At 35.2% G+C, this 20,163-nt stretch overlaps 4 protein-coding genes across 4 annotated transcripts; 2 read left to right on the top strand and 2 right to left on the bottom strand.

Moving 5' to 3' along the window:
• Positions 1 to 1,363: 1,363 nt before the first annotated feature.
• LOC126675012 (UPF0664 stress-induced protein C29B12.11c) lies at positions 1,364 to 3,879 on the top strand. Its single transcript, XM_050369578.2, has 5 exons — positions 1,364 to 1,633; positions 2,498 to 2,609; positions 3,110 to 3,181; positions 3,268 to 3,479; positions 3,600 to 3,879. Exons 1-5 carry the CDS (start codon positions 1,524 to 1,526, stop codon positions 3,706 to 3,708), a joined length of 615 nt encoding a protein of 204 aa, XP_050225535.1. The 5' UTR covers positions 1,364 to 1,523; the 3' UTR covers positions 3,709 to 3,879.
• Positions 3,880 to 6,686: 2,807 nt separating this feature from the next.
• Positions 6,687 to 10,656, bottom strand: LOC126671452 (probable glycosyltransferase At5g03795). The gene has a single exon (XM_050365224.1). It carries the CDS (start codon positions 10,654 to 10,656, stop codon positions 9,439 to 9,441), a length of 1,218 nt encoding a protein of 405 aa, XP_050221181.1. The 3' UTR covers positions 6,687 to 9,438.
• LOC126671451 (uncharacterized) lies at positions 10,636 to 14,896 on the top strand. Its single transcript, XM_050365223.1, has 10 exons — positions 10,636 to 11,015; positions 11,088 to 11,148; positions 11,491 to 11,615; positions 11,945 to 12,053; positions 12,177 to 12,240; positions 12,344 to 12,399; positions 12,778 to 12,885; positions 13,686 to 13,835; positions 14,202 to 14,372; positions 14,461 to 14,896. The coding sequence occupies exons 1-10, from the start codon at positions 10,636 to 10,638 to the stop codon at positions 14,692 to 14,694; spliced, it is 1,458 nt and encodes a 485-aa protein (XP_050221180.1). The 3' UTR covers positions 14,695 to 14,896.
• Positions 14,897 to 14,974: 78 nt separating this feature from the next.
• Positions 14,975 to 19,774, bottom strand: LOC126671454 (DNA repair RAD52-like protein 2, chloroplastic). The gene is made up of 4 exons (XM_050365225.1): positions 19,431 to 19,774; positions 19,319 to 19,356; positions 18,710 to 18,801; positions 14,975 to 15,360 (listed from the first exon to the last, which is right to left on the bottom strand). The coding sequence occupies exons 1-4, from the start codon at positions 19,772 to 19,774 to the stop codon at positions 15,223 to 15,225; spliced, it is 612 nt and encodes a 203-aa protein (XP_050221182.1). The 3' UTR covers positions 14,975 to 15,222.
• Positions 19,775 to 20,163: the final 389 nt, after the last annotated feature.

A 20,163-nucleotide genomic window follows, 5' to 3' on the forward strand; every position in this document is an offset into this window, starting at 1 on the left:
CTTCGGACTATCACAATGCTTACATAAAATAGTCTGATTATTAAACAAATTGAACATTCTTATTGTCTGCAACACCGTCTAGAACTTCCGTTGAGGTTCGAACTTCATTCGATACGCGTAGGGGGTCAAAAAAACGCACCCAAATTTCCTTCCATGGGCTATTTTGGGGACTGCAGAACAGGCTCACAAACAGCCAAGCGAGCAGGATTTTAATTTTCTATCTTCAAATGAAATGAAGATATGATAACATTATCCGTACGTTAAATAACTTTTTCCGAATGCTATTTAATTAGCTATCCAAATTAGCTAAAATAAATTAATTATCGGAATAAAACGATAACTAATTTATTAAATCACTTATCCTTTGATTATAATTAATCTCAACTCAAAACGTTGTCCGAATAACCGATAAATTATTGAGCTAAGGAAATTCCTAGTTAAATTCAACTTTTCAAAAACCGTTTTTCTAGCCAACTTCGGGCTATTAAAACGCTTACTTAATATAGTCTGATTACTAAACAAATTGAACATTCTTATTATCTGCAACACCGTCTAAAACTTCCGTTTAGGTTCGAACTTCATCTGATACGCGTAAGGGTCAAAAAAAGCACCCACACTTCCTTCCCTGGGCTATTTTGGGGATTGCTGGACAGCCCCAAAATAGCCAAGCGAGCAGGGTTTTAATTTTCTATCTTCAAATGAAATGAAGATATGATAACATTTTCCGTATGTTAAATAACATTTTCCGGATGTTATTTTTAAAACAAAAGGCTTTTCTTTTTAATAAAATAATAATTTTTTTTTGCAATGATGGGTGGCAGTCTCCGAGAAACGGTTGGTGCGATGAGATTTTTTTTTAAAAAGAAAATTAAAAGAAATTGAAATAATTGAAATTCATTCGTCTTTCTCATGGATTTGTCTCGTGGGAGACAGACGATTTTTAATTATTTTAATTTAAAAAAAAATTAATTTGATATTTTAAAAAATATTTATTTTTAAAAAAATTATTTAGATATATTTAATTGATTTATATTTAATAAAAAATATTATTAATTTTTTATATTAGTGAAGATGGTTCTTTTAAATTAATTATAATATTGAGTAATATTTAAAATATTTGTTAAAATTTAACGTATTAAAAAAAGATCAATTTAATGCTTGAGGGTGTAATTGAAACCAAAAGATGTGATTTTTATATTGGAGGTGCAACTGAAACCGAAAGATCATAATTTTGGTAAAATTTGTGGTTGTGTAACGTGAGAGTGCAATCGAATTGGGGCTAAAAGATGAGGGGGTTTTTAAGGAGATTAGCTTTATTTTTTTGTAATTTTAGTCGCTAAATAATCTTCCTTTTATTCTTGATTCTTCTACCAAATTTTGTAACCGTCATATTTGACGGAGCGGATCAGTCGGGCGAGCTAATCTGCATAAGTACTTTTTTTTTTTTGGTTGACAATCATTCCCCATAAGTACATCTAACACAACTGTAAAAGCAAAAACAAGAAATCGGGAAGAAAAACGAGATGGCTTCGAATCCCCAGCTCTTGGAAGATGGAATGCCCGTTCCATTTGTAAACGAGATGTTTGTTTTAGCAAGAGACGGCGTTGAGTTTGCGATCGATAAGATCCCAGGGTGAGTTCTTCTTCCCCCTTCCTTTATATTTTGTTTGTTCTTCTGAAATTATAAAACAACAAAATTTAGAATATTATTCAAGGAAAGATGTAGATGGATGCTAATTTTATATTACGGCGGCAATTGGAGTGGGTTTTCTATTATAATTAGAGATGTGCTTTATTTCTTAATTAGGTACTCCAATTTGAACTGATTTAGGATTAATAAATTAACTCAATTACAACTTGAGATGATATCACATATAACCCGATAATCACATTTCAGTTCAGACTGAACTTCAAGTTTAGGTTTATTATCATATCTTCATTGATTTTTTCCTTCATATCTTAGGGTTTATTGTAAAAAAAAAACAAAATTCTGTGTTTTGCAATTACTTTAAAACTTGGAAAATTTCCTTACCAACTATGAATATTTTGGTAAATCGGAAGACCGTTCTATTTTTTTAATTAAAAACGCAGACGACTGTCGGAATCAGCATATTTTCATGGACAATTGGTCGGTGTTCCGATTTGCTAGAACATGAAAGTTGGTGCCTGAATTTGCTTAGTTTTAAAATTTGTGTCGTAATTGCAAATCACGCTAAAGTTCATGATTTAATTTGCATTTAACCTAAAATGTTATTTCGAAAACTCAAAAATATTTTTTTTTCCCAAACACCTAAGCTGATTAGGGCTGATCACCAATTAATTAGGAATGGGTAATAGGATTACACTGTCAGCCTGCAAGTGGCTTTTCCTGCAGCATATTACAGCAGACATGAACTCTCAAAAGCTATGATTGGATTGAACTAGAAGAAAAGTTTTAACTTGAGTGAGAGTTTAAATAAAGTGAGAACTTAATGGTAAGTTGTGTTCATAATTGCAGAAGCAACGGAGGCCATGTGAAAGCTAAGGGAATAATTTATTTGTCGAATATACGCATGGTTTTTGTTGCAAGTAAACCTGCTGGAAATTTCCGTGCTTTTGATTTGCCTCTGGTAAGTGGATAGATAATTCTATATCTGCTCCTACTGTATATTAATTTCATTTCTTTTGTTATATATAAATAAGATTTGTCTCTATCACTCTTTTTACTTTATTTTTTCTGTTCGAGTCTTTATTCTCTTAATATAAAGATGGTAGCTGCTGGTCTTGAGGACCAAATTTAACGAATTGTTAGCTTTTTCTAGACTATTACTGTTTTTCCTTGTGTAATTGATGTCGTTTCTGTTAGAGATCATAGGCCAGCTTTTCTCTTCAGAATACTCATTGATCTCATCCCAAAGTTGCTTTGCTATGGTAGTGTATAAGAAAGCCTTTACTAGATCTTTGCAATGCTTCAACTGTGTTCCTTGGTGATCTTTAATAATGGCTGGTCCTGACATGCTTACATTTTATTACCTGAAATGTCTTCATTTTAATTATTATTTTGTAAATCTGGTGTATACTGTTACACGTTAGTACCTTTTTTGCTTTGTTCAATTACTTTGCTTTACAGCTTTATATCCATGGAGAAAAATTCAACCAACCAATATTCCTTTGCAACAATGTGTCTGGCCTTGTGGAACCAGTAAGTACGATGATACAGGGTTTTCAATTGTTGTCCTTCAGAAATTTTTCTTGATAAAACCTGATTGTATTAGCACGTCTCCTCAGGTAGTCCCACAAAATGAAAACAGGGCTCTCTACTCCACTCACTCATTTAAAATCTTGTTCAAGGAAGGGGGGTGTGGAACCTTCATTCCGCTTTTCTTTAATTTGATCTCAGCAGTGAGGCAATATAATCAACAGTCTACATCTGCAACGGGGCCTCCGATTAATCCCTTACAAGCATCCCAAACTCCAGTTGATGAAATGATGAGACATGCGTAAGTTGAATACTTCCATTCAGCATTATGTTGAACAAAAAAACTGAATCAGTTGTCTGTTTGAATATCGACTCTGCATTTGTGCAGATACTGACTGTGTGGTAATTGCTCATTTTGCAGATATGTTGATCCTAATGATCCAACAAGAATATTTCTGCAGCAGCCAACTCCGCAGTCAGAATTGAGGCGGCGCACATACCAGTTGTCTCCTGCTGAACGCTCCATATGATGCATTCTGTTGAATGATGTACATGTCATACTTTTGAACCAAATGCAAGCAAAATGTTATATTATTTGATTAAACAGTAACTATATACTGTAAAGTCCAGTAATATGATTGGAAAGTTGAGTGTGATCTTTTATCTTTAATTTATACTTGATCTTGCTGTTTGATGCGTTATGCTCGTTTGTGATCTTATATGTATTTGACATGCTTATTATGCAACCGGCTCCTGGTCTTAACCAATAGCCTAGAACCACATCTGGTTTCAACTTATGATATGCATTAGCAGCTTCACAAGTTCTCTCTGATTGCTTACATGTATTGCGCCTCTGATCATAAACCACCAAGAAATACCGCAGATGAGATGAGCAAATCTGCTCTTGAAGTAATTATGTCACCTTTGCAGCAGCTAAATGCACCCAATTGATTTTTGAAACCTATAAATAGCTCATAATTAGGTTGATGCCCGCGCGTTGCGCGGACAAGAATAAATAATATTATTATAATCAATTTTAATTCAATTTTTTTTTAATTTACATTTTGTTAGTTTGATTTATCTATTGTCAAATTTAATATAACTAGTGTCGCTTTACGTGTTTCACACATAATAGTGTGACTCGTCAAATTATCAAATGAAATTTAAAATAATAGTTAATTTGAAATAGTTTATCTTATTACAAACTTTAGATGACTATTTTGATTGTTTAAAAAAATTAATTGGTACACAAATTTTATAATTATAGATAATTTTAATAGAAAATATAAAGTAAAAATTAAAATAGTAGTTCATTGAAATAGTTTATCCTATTTGGAATTCTATACAATTAAAAAATAATTAAAATAGTAATCATTAAATAGTCAAAGTAGTTTATTTTAATTAGTACTCTATACAATTATCTCAACACAATAGTTTCTTTTGTTTAGTACTCTAACTTATATTGACATAATTGTTTATTTTAGTTAGTACTCTAATTTTAAAAGATTATCGTAATAGTTTTTAATTAACAATTAAATTTTATAAGTGAAAATGACATTAATGTAAATGTGTCCCCCCCCCCCCCCTCCATCCGTGCTTTTATATATAGTACAGATAATTGTGTTGAATTAAATGCGGAAGTTGAGTATAATCATACTTGATGGATAAAGGACCAGAACAAAGGACAAGACTCACTACAACGGCCCTGGGCATAGACCCAGAAACTGATCTAGTTGGGTCCCTGACCTAGTACGCAGCTATAACTGCTGAAGATATCAGGATAATGCCGAAATCCCTAAAGATTAGGGATAGAGGTAAATCTCAACAAAGAGATAGCTGAAACCAACAGAAAAACAATCCTACTATGATACAAAAACTATGGAACGTATATATAGAAGAAGCCTAAGCCAGGTAACATTTCATATTCACTTCTCATTACTACTCTCACTGAGACCCCATCGGAGACTGACTTAGGCATCGGAGGGTGTTCGAGCCAACACCGGCTCGAATCCTTCTAACTTGTTAATCTTAACAGGTGGGAGCTCAGCGACAACAGTGACAAGCACGATCATCAAAACCATCAATACTCGAGCATAAATTTTCTACACAATCAACTAATAATAATGACGACGATGAAAAAGATTGAAAAAAATAAATCTCTAATAATAATTAAGCATTTTAATAGTAAAAAAAATCCTTGTAATATGTTAAATTGAATGTCATATTGAATAACTTTTCAAATATTTAAAATAGTTTTATAAATATTAAATGAGTAAAAACGATCTTCAAATTTCATATGGCAACAAATACATTGTTGAAGATGTTTCCAACATAGCCATAACAATGCTTTTCTTAATCATAAATTTCTTTATTTCTAAGGGCAATGCAAAAATATGTTTTTTCTTTCATCATGATCTAGTCAACTTTGCATTCACAAGCTTTGTTTTACTCTCTTATAATGCAAATGCGACAGAGAAGCTATTGTAAGAAAAAATTTGGTCAAAAAGCTGATGGCTTCGTCCAAAAGTAATGTCCTGATAAAAAATTTCCATAATTTTACTAATATGCGAGTCCTTGCTCGGACATGATAGCCACTATGCTGCAAATTCTTGGGGTATAAGTATAACCTATAAGCAGAGTAAGAGCATAAAGACAGTTTTCTTGATTGCATCTTTTATACAACAGTATTTATATCTTGATAAAATTTAAATAACAAACAAATGCAGTTGCATAGTCATAAGAATTAAACATATTTGTCATTTTAAATATTTATTAATTAATAACCAGATACATCTAATAAGTGTGTCTCGAAGGAGAAATTCTTAGGTAGACTCGGTCCACCACGTCATCCGTGGACTAAGCCTATCACATAATGACACGTCATTAAAATGATGGCAATCTTGTAATATTACTATTCAAATGTGTAAATAAGTAATAAACGAATTTACAAGATTGTCATTATTTTAATGACGTGTCATTATGTGATAGGCTTCGTCCATAGATGACGTGGTGGACTGAGTCTACCTAAGAATCTCTCGTCTCGAAGACGTGGTAACATTGTGAAATCCACAACTTTTAGAGTGAAATCCATATTTGGTGTTGTAACTTGTAATGGAAACATGAACTGAAGTTGCACTACACAATATAATACTCCCTCCATCCCAATAAAATTGTCCACTTTGCCTTTATCATACAGTTTAAGAAAAGCAATTGTTGTTTATGGGTTTTGTAAAATTTTCATTACTTTTCTTGTCATACCCTTATTTAATATAGGGTTCACTTGCAATTTACTTTTAATTTACTCATTAGTGGATTTTAAATAGGGGTAATATAGAAAAATTAAGTGTAAAAGTTAGTTACTTTTTGAAAGTGGACAAGAGTTTTGGGACAAAAAAATTTCTCAAAATGGACAACTCTATTGGGACGGAGGGAGTAAATACATTGACATTTCATGCAAATATTGCATTTACATATCAAAAAAAACTAATAAAAAGGCAGAAAGCTGTGGTAGAGGAATCCATTAACTTAGAATCTAATAGAAATAAAAGATTAACTTAGAAAGAGATCTGCCCATAAGGCGATTTCAAATTGAAAACCTCTTTATTGTCTCTTGTGTGTGGGGAAGAATACAATTAGGAATTCCTCTTTAAATTCATGCTATTTATAGGGGGATTGAAATATAGATGTAATTGATGAACAATGCAGGACAATAAATGAAAGGAAGAGTAAGAGTTTACTGTTACATACTTATTGACAAGTGGTGAAAGTAAGATGAAGAGTTTATTATGAAGAAAGGTTAAAAAGCTAAAGAGTTCAGAAGTTTTGAGGAATTCACATTATGGGCTAGACATCAAAGCTGAAATTAAGAGTACATATGACTTAAAAAGAGAAAGCCACTTGTCCAAACTGTGTTAATAGTTTTTGTAGAGTTCAGCTTTATAGTATAGTATAGATATAGATGTTGCAAACACATTTTACGCTTTGTAATATTGTCACCGTAGGAGGTTTTCAAGGGCAAAGCTGGATGTTAACGAGAGCGGGACTTTAGTTTTCTAAAGGAAATAAAAGACGTGCCAATGACATTTACCCCACCGTCTCAAAGACTGCTATGTCTCACATTAGATATTGCAGGCGTCTGTCAATTTTTAAAGAAAAAAAATTGACCGTGTGTCTCCAGTGCACATATATATTATTAAGGAACGAAAAACTATTGCTTTGTGGGCCATATATAATTTTTTTTGACGATAGGCTATATATATATACTTAATGTTAAAAGTTGTACAAAATAATGCCTTCATCATGAAACTTGGGTTCAATCTCATTGCTAAACCCGATTTGCTTTGGGTTCAAGTGTTATGTAGTAAATACGATTGGTCTCAGAACAGAAATTCTTGCAAACCAAGGATTATTTGCTCAGATCTCTGGCGAAACCTGTGCCACCTTTGGAGTAGTTTTGGCATCAATCATGCTCTCGGCAGTGGCTGTAATGTGAAATGTTGGACTGATAATTGGCTTAGTGACCTAGGCCCTCTTTATCTCCTTGCTTTTAGTCCGATCCCAGAGATAGAGCTTGGAAAAATGGTGAGCCATGTTGACATCAATGGGTCATGGAACTGGGATTATGTCTCACATCTATTGCCTCATTCAATTCTTCTTCACCTCGCTGCGACCACCTTTTTCGACCGACGGCAACGATGAAATTTTTGGAGTCTCTCATCCAACAGCAGGTTTAGTGTGGATTCTGCTTATGAGTTGCAAGATAGCAACTGTATGGAAGATGATAATTGTAAATGGCGGGTTATTTGGAAATGGCGAGGAGCATGCTTTGTTTGGCTGCTAGAGGAAATCTTTTGACGAACTTCGAACGTGGCCGGAGACACATGACCGAGGACATCTGCTGCAACGCTTACCACACCGAGGATATTGATCATATTCTCAGATTTTGCTGCTTTGCTAGGGAAGTGTGGAGGAAAATTATAACTCTTAACCTTAATCTCAATGTTAGTCAATTTATAGTCATTTTGATGATTGGATCTTTGGTAATTCGCTCTAAAGGGAATGAAGCAGGAAGTTGGAGCATCATATTCGGTATTACTTGTTGGTCGCTTTGGCAACAGCGGAACAAGTTGATTTTCAAGAATTCCAATCATAGCTCAGACTCGCTTGTTATGGAGATTCGCAAGATGTTGAGTATAATACCCAAGCTCACTGTTACTTGCTGCTTTCAAAACCTGGCATGTGCTATAAAAAGGAGCACCTCATTGGTTGGAGCCCTCCTCCCTCGTCAGTTTTGAAAATCAGTTCGGCAACCGGGAAACGTTGCAGGTGCCGGAGGAATTGCTAGGAACAACAACGGTGATTGGGTCTTTGGGTATAGTAGGAGCACTGGATACTGCTTTGTTCTCCAAGCTGAATTATGGGGAGTGTATGATGGTCTTAAGATTGCTTGGGGAAAAGGCTTCAGAGACGTTATTTTCGAGATGGATAGTTTAATTGCAGTGGAAGCTATTCTTAAGGAAGACTACTTTATTAATGCCAATACTAATTTGTTGATGGCTATCAAAGGTCTTTTGAAGCGAGAATGGCATGTGAAGTCCCAACATATCCACAGGGAAGGAAACCGTTGTGCAGCTTGTGCTGACAGAATGGCTAACCAAGACTTCTCTCATAACTTAGGGAATGTCTACGATGCTTTGTTAGCTAATATTTCTAGCTTCGTCTTTTATGATAATGCGGGAATTTCATTTTCCCGAATGTGTAGATCTCCCTAGATTTTTCTGGTTTTGGCCAGTCTCCTTTTTATCAAAAAAAAAAAGTTGTACAATTATTCATGGCAAAGCAATTCAATTCTTAAATTCTATTAAAAATAATTGTTGTTGTAAGTTTTGAGTTAGCCCTATAAATTCTTGTTAGAAAGAGTGTCTTGAATGGTGAGTGCACTTGTGAAAACTAATAGTGAGATGTAGGTGAGAATCAGCAGCAAACTACTACAATCTTATCTGCCTAATCTTCTAAATAACTCTTAAACACTTTACGGTTTATTTTTAATCGGTAAAATATCCAAGCCTAACTAGTTGCACCTTACTTGTGGTGAACTAAAGGCGTTGATCTCGATGATCGCAAGGGGCAGAATCGGCTTTGATGCTGATTCTGCTATAATGGTGAAGGAAAATTTAGAATGTGAAGCTTGATTATGAATTGAATTTTTGTACATGAAAATGAAATATGCATACGAAGCTCGCGAGGATGATGAAAAGACTTTAGTAGGAGAAGCGATGTATGTTTCTTCTGAGCCATAATTGGTAAGCAGTCATGTAGAAGGAATCATAGCCTTGGGGTGTGGTGTGCCATTGGAAGTGTTTCTTGACTTTGCGGAGATTTTGGTACATGGTGAGGTATGTTTTTGTTGGTATAGCCAGCAGTATTTGTTTTAACATGGGGATGTCTTCTTGAGTAAGGATAACTGAGAACTTGCTCCAGTCCAAGACATTAGCGAATGGAAGATGATAGTAATTGGAAATTATAACAGGAACGCAACCAAAATGTATAGAATCACTCACCCTCGCAGTGTTGACTTCGTAACCTTTAACATGGAGACAATATTTACTCCTCTTGAAACCTTCTTCATATGGGAGAGAAGGGTTGCCGTCGAATATGTCCATTTGAGTGTCATTACCCCATAGATTTATGAGCTCCCAGCGAACTCGAGAATTTTGAACACGCCCAGCAAAGTAGGCAAGCCTATGCCTAGTTTGAAGATGTGGAGGAGTGTAAGGAGGGCGAGGCCAAATCTGAGGAAGGCCCACGTCTCTGTGGGGAACAAAGAAGCGCTGGAAGTAGCTGGAACAGCACGTGAGCTGAATGGCGTTATTGCGGAGAGCAGGATGCTTGGAGGCGGCTTGGCGCCCCACTGAATGGCAGCAGACGTAGAAGTGGTCGGCGCCGGCTGAGGCGTTCCAGTAGCTGAAGCGGTGGGTGATAGTGTTGGTGTAGTGGGTGATGAACTGGGAGATGGATTCCTCGGAGTGGAAGCGGTGATCGTTTCTGAGGGCGTTGATGGAGAAGGGGAGGAAAAAGAAGTGGGCTTTCTGGGGAAGGAGAGTGAGCAGGGAACTTCGAAGCAGGGCCACCTTGAAGATGTGTTCGCTGAAATAGTTGGGGCGGTGGGAAGGGTTTGGAAGGGGAAGGAAAATGTCTGCAAAAGGGCTGCTCTTATAGAACACATCGGAGTAAACAAAGATCTTCAATTGTTGCTTCATTTTTTCAAAATCTGCAGCGAATAGCTCCCAGTTGTGGTAGGGTCCGCTATCTTCCCGATCATTGGAACAATTGTAAAGATGACAATGCTGCTGCTGCTGCTGCTCTCTATATATTTGGCTGCTGCTGCTTCCCAAAAAGGAAAAGCGCAAGGAACATACCACAAGCAACACCATTAGCACTTGCAGTAGCCGCTGGTGATGAAGCCTTCTCACTTTCATCTTGTAAAACGAAAATGGGAGAGTGCAGTTAAGATTAACCCAAAGGTTAGGTTAATTATAGTGAGAGTGACGGATGGAAGGTTTCTAATAAGTAGCAGTAGAAAAAGAAAACAAAAAACATTGGAAAATAGAAAAGGAATGGCGAATTGTTTATGCAGCCGTCAACAATTACAGTATCGCAATCGCTTCACGATCAGCCGCCTAAACGATTATCAGCGCCGCCGTCTTCCTTATTTGGCAGTTGCAGATAGTCGCCGTCGCACCCGCATCTATTGTAACTATGATGACAGCACCGCCAAACCCAACCCTTCCTCCTCCTCCTCCTCTTCTGGAATTCAACTTTACGGTCAGATTGAAAGGTACTAACACCGCCACCACTTCTTATTTATCTACTTATTCACATGACAAAATTACAATTTTCTTCATTCCAGATTACTCACGGAAACTGTTAGGCAGTCCCAAGACGGTTCCAAAGACTGGACTGAGGTTGAGGTATATCTTATTTTCCTCCCACAGAATCTTAATTAGGTTCTCTTCTTAACTCAATTTCTTGCATATCTCGTGACCATATCCTGCTAATTGCACGCACAAAAAAAGATTACTAACTGTAATTTTAGATTGTTTTAATGCAACAAAATCTTTCTCAAGTCTTATGTTTTTGGCACTTGCTACCAAGTTTATACCGTCTTATAAGTTTCTCAATTGTCGCTGATGTTTGTTGAAGCAATTATCTTCGTAATTTAAGCCTGCACGTGGGATGCACAAGGCTGTACTTCCCTATATTTAAATCGCCCTGTCTACATTTTTCGATATTGATTTCTATTATCATCACAGGGGGCATGGGTTCTCAGACCAAGAAGCTCGCCGCCCAAGTTTGTTGTTCATTTCGTTGGTGGTATATTTGTTGGAGCAGCTCCCCAGCTTACCTATCGTTTATTTCTTGAGCGCCTTGCAGAAAAGTGAGTTACTGCAATTTGATACAATGTGATCGCCTTCATTTGTAGTCAATGAAGTATTAAATTACTGAATTGATGTTATTTATTGATCGTTGCAACGTAGAGTTTTAGCCCTTCAGAACTTAAATACAATCTTCTGCATGCTTCGTCACATTACATTAGAACACTTTCTTGTATTTATAGTAATAATTTTTTTCAACTTTTTTTTATTAATTTTCATATTTAAATTATTATTTGTACTATAAGCTGATTTGCCTCTTGTTAATTTTTTTTAATCATCAAGTGTTAGTAAATGAAGACACAGGTGGTAACTGTTCTTCTGTGTGATCTAGGGGTGCTCTGGTAATCGCGACACCGTATGCTAGTGGATTCGACCATTTCTTTATTGCAGATGAAGTTCAGTTTAAATTTGACAGGTGTTTTCGGGCATTACAAGAAACGGTTAGTTTCTTTTGTTCAGTATCTGGAAAATGATGGCTCCTTTTGTTTTCATAATTAATAAAAAAAACAAATAAACATTTCTTGGTTTGTTGAAGAGTTTCCTTGAAAGTGCTCCTCTTACAGGTACAAGATCTTCCTACTTTTGGCATTGGACATTCATTGGGATCCGTCATCCACCTTTTAATTGGTATATTTGCACGTACTTTCCATTTAGCATTAATCACAATGTTGCAATTAGTTTGCTTTGTGTCAAAATCAGCAACCTCGGTCTGACTCTGCTGTTCTATTAGGATCGCGATATGCTGTGCAAAGGTGTGGAAATGTGTTAATGGCATTCAACAACAAGGTACCTGACACAATCTAGATGCAATAAACAGATACAAATAGTTGAGTGAAAATATTGGAGACATGCTGTGAGACCTCCCTAGAAATTTTACCACCTGCATTGAGAGTGAGGTGATGTGTTGGGCATACTTAAGAATTGAAGTGGACTGGTATCTTTCTTTTTACTTTCTGAACATGAATATAATAACAGATCATAGATTCATAAATAATCACGACGCTCTCTTCTATATTCTACTTCTGTGATTGAATTTCTAATCATCTCCTGATGGAATTTATGGTAGTCATAGTTATCAACTTATCATAATTCGTAGATGTTCATTATCGAATTTCCTTTTCTGAAATATTTATATCTAACCAAACTTCTTTCTTGATTGCGCAGGAGGCTAGCTCAGCTATTCCTTTGTTCTCACCTGTTCTTGTCCCGATGGCCCAAGGCATTGGACCTTTTTTATCACAGATCACATCATCTTCAACCATCCGCCTTGGGGTGAGATTCTAAGTCAGCGAGTCTCTCTCACGGTGTTCATTATATTTTTAACTGTCTACTAATGCAGTATGTCATATAAGTACGAGAATTTTAAACTTTAGGACCACTCACATTTTAGATGTTATGCATAACCACTCAAATTGAGGCCGAGATGGTAAGCTTAACCCCTCAAAACACTGCTTCTGCAGCACAAAAACTTAGGTTGAAGCTAAGGTGGTAAGACTTAGGTTGAAGCTAAGGTGGTAAGCTTGTTCATTGATTTTGGATAAGTTTACTTTGTATGATATTTCTCCGATTCTAAGTATTCTAATGAGTCAATTCTTTTGCTAGTTGATGATGTTTATGTAAATGTAGATCCCACTCAGTTTTGGATTTGTCAATAAACTTATACTTCAAAATTTACAAACCATATGCATTCTGTATTTTAGTTAAATTCTCAAAATGCATTAAATGTTTTACTCTAAGAATGTTTTAAAGGTCACAAATGGCAGGTCAAGGGAGTCAACAAATTATTGATCTTACTTTTATTTTTGAGTAACATATAACTACCAGATGCATAAGGTGTGACATTATCTCCATATTTAGACATAATTTATATGTAATTTTGGAATAAGACTACCGGAAAAATTAGATTTTATTTTCCAATCCAAGATGATGGAGAACCTAGACTTCCTCATATTTGAGTTGGATCGACAGATGATCTTTTAATATGTTTTTCCTTGAACAAGTTCTTGCGGGAAGATGTAAAACCAGTAGAATTCCATTCTTGTATTTATTTATTTATTTCTATATTCTTGCAGGCAGAAATGACTTTCAAGCAACTAGAGAACCTTAGTCCCCCCATTATGAAGCAAGTTCTTCCATTGGTGGAGCAGCTCCCTCCATTGTACATGGACTTGGTTAAGGGAAGAGAAGACTTCTCTCCAAAACCAGAGGAAACTCGCCGACTTGTACGTATAAGTTCCAATTTACAATACTCGTCAGAATTTGTCAAATTGTTTTTGTTCTTTCTTGGTCCACAAATAAGCTCGGGATTTATTAATTTTTATTTTAAAGTGAGAGAGAAAGTCCTTGTAATTATAAGTAGCAGACACAGCTAGCACATGATGTTTAACAGACGGATCATCGATGCCAAATAATTTAATGTCTTTTTCGCAACTGCTGATTTATTTTTGATAGGTTGGTGATGCAGTATATAATGTCAGTTTAAAAAGGTCCTCAAATAATGAAATATTTTCTTATGGGCCTGGGCAGGTCAACATAACCGCCACCAATTCCACTTTATAGCTGATCATTGATGATTTGTGTTTGTACAGATAAAATCATACTATGGCATTTCTAGAAATCTTCTGATAAAGTTCAAAGATGATGCAATTGATGAAACTTCAACATTAGCTCAGGTGCTCAGTTCAGAATCAGCTATTAGTTCAATGCTAGATATGTCGATTCGTTTATTGCCAGGAGATCATGGGCTTCCTTTGCAACAGGTAAAAGTGAGCTAATATTAATACTATACGCAGACCATACCCTTAAATGCAGTTATGGGAAGCTGCTTATGCTTTATTTGTCTAGCAGAACCTCCCAGATGTCCCTCCAGCAATGGCAGATGCAGTAAACCGTGGAAGTGAACTTTTGGCGAATCTGACAGTTGGAACACCGTGGGAAACAGTTGCCAAAGAAGTAGGTAACACATTGGGTGCAGATTCGAGCATTCTTCGTGCAGAAGTGTCCAAGGATGTTAACCTGCTGGTGGATGTGATTACTTTGTGGATGGCATCAAGTACAGGTCCAAAACTTCTGAAGCCATGATGAAGCGTAGGAAGCTCGAAAGACAAAATTCTCGAGATGGCAGTAAAGTCTGTTGTACATGCATTATGTTTAGGCATCATTATATGCAATATCCAATCTTGATTAAAAAAAAAAGAACTGTTACCAATTCATCTCCTTTTGTTCTTAGTTCTATAGAAACACAAAAATTCATATATAAAAGAAAGATGTATTTTTGGTCTTATCCAACTGTATATTGTATGTTTGATGTTTTCATATGAATGTGTTGAACAAAAGGGTTGCAATGAAGACGTTTTAGGAGTATGAAGAGTGAACAGATGGGTTGTTCACACAGCTTGCAAGCAAATAAATGTTAAATATTACAATTTCTGTCTAACCAGCAAAGACTCAGACCCGTACACAATGAGTAACACAAGCCAAACTGGCTTACTTGGGATCTGAAAATGCTAGATATTTACATAAGCGTATAGGGAACACATCAATCTTATGATCTCTCCAAAGTGCTACCATTACAAACTTCGCAGAAGGTCCCTCGTCATCTGTGGTTTTCTATTCTTCATGATATAGGTACAAGCCAAGGCCAAATCGGGCACAAGCTTTGCAAAAAGCTATTTCCTCTGCTGCAGCAACTGGATCTACGATATTGCTATCGTTGGATGATATTGTCCCAGTTGACTCGCGGTATGCCTGTATCAGCAAGTTACAGAATGAAACAACAATGAAGCTGCACATATGTCTAACCTATAGAGATTAATGCAACTGAAAAGGCAAGACAATATGTTGATTTTATCCTCAATAAACAGGTGATTGATCTTATGTGAGTATTCAAACTATCGCTTTTTTTAGACTTTGGTGACCAAACTAATTTGTTTCATTTTGGTTACGAAAATCTAATTTGTTTTCAGTTTGGTTACTAAACTTTAAGTTTAGTTTAACCAAAGGTTTTCGAGCAAAAAAAATTATACGTGGCAGCCGGATTTTACATTTTTTTTTGGCTGAAAACTTGGCGTGTGTGCATAATTTAGCCTAAAAAATCCCAGCTGAAATGACATTATGCACATGTGACAAGTTTTCATGAAAATGCAAACAAAAAATGAACGCCACATGGCAAAATCCGGCGGCCACATAAAACGAATCAAAATTGGATGCAATAAAGAGATAGTTTGGTACCCTAGAATAATTACCCCTCAATTGCAAATGAATATCAGGATCAGATATACCACTAAAGATTAAGGCTGTATGACTCTACACTATATATTAATCAAACCGAATTAATCAGACCAACCCAAGCCAAAAATCATAATTTATATAATGGTTTGATTTTGGTTTCAAATATTAATAAACTAAATTTGTTTGGTTTGGTTTGCAGTTTGAGAGGTTTAATAACTAAATCAAACCAAATTGATTCAAAACTAAGTAGCATATATAAATATTTGTCCATAATAGCTATTATATTATGTCAATTTATTTAGTTTAATTTGATTGCATTTTACATGAATAAAGTGTAAAATTTACTATTTTCACATATTCAATTTATGAGCAAATTACTATGAGATCCCTCACATTTGACATAATTTACACTTTAGTCCTCCTGTTTAAAAATTAAACTATATGGCCCCTCACTTTTACTTCTGTCAACGGTTTAGTCCCTCCATCCATTCTAAGTGTTAGTCAACGAAGTCAAAAGACTTAGGGGTAAATTAATTTTCAAACCCGAGGGACGAAATCGTCGACAAAAACAAAAGTGAGGGATAAAATCGTTCAGAAAAACAAAAGTGAGGGACCATATAGTTTTGTTGACTTCGTTGACTAACATCCAAAATGGACGGAAGGATAAATCGTTGACAAAAACAAAAGTGAGGGGCTATATCGTTCGACTTACAAACAAGAGGGACTAAACTGTGAATTATATCAAATGTGAGGGATGTCATAGTAAACTCTTAATTTATTTATAAGATAATTACACTATAATATACTCCCTCCGTCCATAAAAGATAGGCTTGTTTCTATTTTAAGCGTCCCAAATTATAGGCTTGTTTCTATTTTTAAAAAGTAATTAATTATGTAAATATCTAAAATACCCTTAATTGAATTAGTTTTAGTCAACTATTAAATTGATAATGGCATCGATAACAACAATAATAAATTCTTTTTGGTAGTTTCAATATTATAAGTAATTTTATATGCACTTTTTGGGTGATTTTAAATTATTAATTAGAAAAACACATAGAAAAAAGAACGCATTAATTATTTAGTAAGGGTATTATAGGAAGTTCGTAATATTCTAACTAAATAAACTAAATTTCCTAATATGTGTATAAATGAAACAAGCCTATATTTCGTCGACAGGGGGATTAGTAAAAAAACAACTGCAGAAGTTTATGTTCATGATATTATTTCAGTTGATGTTAATATAAGTTAAAGTAATTAAATAAATATTAAAATTAAATTGAGATGCCTAAAATTTGAGGTATATCAAAATGAAGTATTTTATAGCAAAGCTAAATAAATTCTTCAAAACTTTAGGTGAACTATATACATAATTATATCATAGTGGATCAAAGAACGCAAGTAATTACTAAAAAGTAAAAATTAAAATTATATATTTTTTAGTTTAAACCCCAAATTAAACAATCCAAACTCGTTGGTTTCATATTTATTAGTTTGGTTTTTGAACTTTTTCCAAATAGAAAAACTTAGTTTGGTTTTGCACGAACTATCAAGAAAATCTTTAAAGGACAAACCTTCAAGGCACCCATCAATCATATATAATATGATGTTGTGTGTGAAGGACCGAGTATTGGAACAAAGAAATACGACTAGTTGGTTACATACTAGAAAAGGGAAAATTTCATGAGAGACAAAAGAGATTAAGTAGATTGAATTGGTCTAAAAATCAAACTTCATTTTTCACATGCTACTACACGTATAAACAGTCAAAAATTGACTGGTCTCTAATGAATTTTTTTTGCAATGAAATGATAAAAAGTCATTTTATTCTCATGTGGCTACAAGATATAGTGTTGTGGTTTTCATAAACTAAATTGTTTCCGTACTCTCAGAATTGTAGAATTGGCTAAAGAGAATTCATACAGACGAGTTATTGGCGTAAGATATTCAGTTAAAGCCATCACTCGATAAGCATGTATTAAGATACAGTACTTTTATAAGCTCTGAAATGTTGAACTAATGAAAAAGTAACTTCAGCCAACACAAGGAGAAAAGTTTCAAGTCAAATAAATTAGCTCATGATACAGGATCCAACAAAGTAACCATACTAAATTGGAATAGTCCTGCTGATACAGGATCCAATATAGTAACCACTGGAATAATCCTGCTAATATACTCTTTGGAGGAGGTAATTTGAATACCATCTCCCAAATCAGTGATTATCTAAGGTTCGTGAGAATGGGCTATCTAGATATGGGCTTTAATACAATAGCTAATTCCTGATCACCAAGGATGTTTTCACTTAATTTAAAATGTTCCTGGTGTAGGATTTCTCTCCTTCTTAGCATTGCAATGAATGAGTTACTAAATTATTCTTGATTAGTTGGTGAGGCGTACAGCATACCATGTACACAGGAATATTAATCCACTTGCAAACAAAGTTAATTACAATCAAAACTGTAAATCTCATAAAAGAGTGTATGCAATTCAGATAATAGTTTTTATATTTAATTTCACAAAAGAATATGTTATTTGAAATTAGATGCCCTCGAATAAGCAAACAAATAATGAAAAATTCATTAAAAAAAACAAAGAACAAAGCAGAACCGAGTAACTGAATGGTTTGACACAGTTGATAACCATGTTATGCTCGCCCCTAACTGTGGAAACATCTAAGTGTGCTGCCTGCTCAAAGAATATGATCCATGGCACAACAAATAGCAGAAGAAGGAATATGTTTTGTAGTAAATTTTATTTGAAAATCCAAGTATCTGTGAGATTCAAAATCTAATACAGCAGTAGCATGGTGCAGAGCGAATAGAAAAATTGGATGTAGAGTGGAGACAGCATAGAACATGAGACATACCTCTCCATCTGATCCTCTAATGGTGACACGGTACACCACAGTGACGCTTCCATTATCAGAGAAGATAACATCGCGTATTTCTCCACACCATCCTGCCATTTTGTTTCAGATGAATAAAAAGAAATTTGAGTATTGCATGGAATTGTAGCACATTACAGACTAGCCTTGATCATCAAAAATACCTTCCATTTTCGACTTTTTTTGTTTGTGGCCCAAACTTTTAAATTCGTCAATATTAGCTTATTTTTTTAATTTTCAATTTCAATTGTAGCCATTTGTTTAAATTAGAGAGGAAAAAAAATCAAATATGGCCTACATATCGTTCCAATTTGTTGTTTTACCATCAAAAAAATCCAAAATGGAGGGTATATTTGAAATTTTTTGCACTCTGATTAAAATGAATGGCTACAATGGAAACTGGGCTAAAATCAGCGATTTTGAAAGGTTAAACGAAAAGAGGTGTGAAACTTTTCAATGATTAAGGCTAGAGAGTATTAGGGGATATGGGCAGAATCCAGCAGGTGGCAATGCAAATCCATTGTAAAATAGGAGGTTGAAATGGAGAGCTAAGGCATTTGAGTAATTAAAGGGAGGCAGAAAAGAACGAACCAGGAGCATAGAAGCTAAGCATACGGTTGGCGTGGTACCTAATGCAGAATCAGATGAATAAATTAATGAATTGTTTGAGAAAAGAGAGCGTGGTAAGCAGAGAGGTAGTTACCAGGGGATGAAGGTAGTGTCGGAAGGGGTGATGATGTTGTCGGCAATGCGCTTGTTGAGATCACGGAGGATCTCAGCGAGAGGACGAGTTATACAGGAGGAGTAGAAGTTAGACGATGAAGATGGCGATGAAGATTTGTCCAAAGGCACCACATAATTCGAATTCGGAACTCCTCCTCCTCCTTTATTATTCTTCTTCTCGCTGCTTCCGCAAACCCTCAACCTTGATCCGCCCTCGTCCGCCCTCCTCCAGTACTCCACCTTATTCTTCTTCTCAATCTCACATGATCTTTTCACGGAGAAGCTGAGTCTCAAGTTGCTGCTGCTGCTGCTAACCAGTGCCATTATCTTCTCCGCAATGCCACCAACTCCTGCCTAGATGTACAAGATATCAAACTCCCACCTACTTTCTTTTTTTTTCCTTTACTTTGACCAACTCTTCTTTTTTTCAACTCTTCGCTATGGGAACGTTCAAATGCACCAACCCCAAATTTTAACAGACTCTTTTATCCTCCATCTACTACTACACATTAGATTTTAGATTTAGAGTGGGAGTGTTTATTCCGTACATTGGTTCGGCCATGTCATATTTACAACAAACCAATGGAAATTTGCTATAGAAAATTTTTTATTATGAATTTTTCCATATGATTAACGCATAATTGGTTTGTTTCACAAATGACATGGCGCACCAATTGCGTGCAATAATTTTTCTTAGATTTATGTTGAAAATT

This window comes from Mercurialis annua, linkage group LG3 (assembly GCF_937616625.2).
Source record: "Mercurialis annua linkage group LG3, ddMerAnnu1.2, whole genome shotgun sequence".
NCBI lineage: Eukaryota > Viridiplantae > Streptophyta > Magnoliopsida > Malpighiales > Euphorbiaceae > Mercurialis > Mercurialis annua.

Excerpts from the sequence above, each read along its gene's own strand:
- LOC126675012 (XM_050369578.2), top strand. The coding sequence starts at position 1,524 with ATGGCTTCGAATCCCCAGCTCTTGGAAGATGGAATGCCCGTTCCATTT. Across the intron at positions 2,610-3,109 it reads GTGCTTTTGATTTGCCTCTG|CTTTATATCCATGGAGAAAA; the intron begins GTAAGTGGATAG and ends TTTGCTTTACAG. Across the intron at positions 3,480-3,599 it reads GATGAAATGATGAGACATGC|ATATGTTGATCCTAATGATC; the intron begins GTAAGTTGAATA and ends CTCATTTTGCAG.
- LOC126671451 (XM_050365223.1), top strand. The coding sequence starts at position 10,636 with ATGAAGCCTTCTCACTTTCATCTTGTAAAACGAAAATGGGAGAGTGCA. Across the intron at positions 11,016-11,087 it reads CTTTACGGTCAGATTGAAAG|ATTACTCACGGAAACTGTTA; the intron begins GTACTAACACCG and ends TCTTCATTCCAG. Across the intron at positions 12,886-13,685 it reads CTTCAACCATCCGCCTTGGG|GCAGAAATGACTTTCAAGCA; the intron begins GTGAGATTCTAA and ends ATATTCTTGCAG.
- LOC126671452 (XM_050365224.1), bottom strand. The coding sequence starts at position 10,656 with ATGAAAGTGAGAAGGCTTCATCACCAGCGGCTACTGCAAGTGCTAATG.
- LOC126671454 (XM_050365225.1), bottom strand. The coding sequence starts at position 19,774 with ATGGCACTGGTTAGCAGCAGCAGCAGCAACTTGAGACTCAGCTTCTCC. Across the intron at positions 18,802-19,318 it reads GCTTAGCTTCTATGCTCCTG|GATGGTGTGGAGAAATACGC; the intron begins GTTCGTTCTTTT and ends ACAAAATGGCAG. Across the intron at positions 15,361-18,709 it reads TTAGAGGATCAGATGGAGAG|GCATACCGCGAGTCAACTGG; the intron begins GTATGTCTCATG and ends TTGCTGATACAG.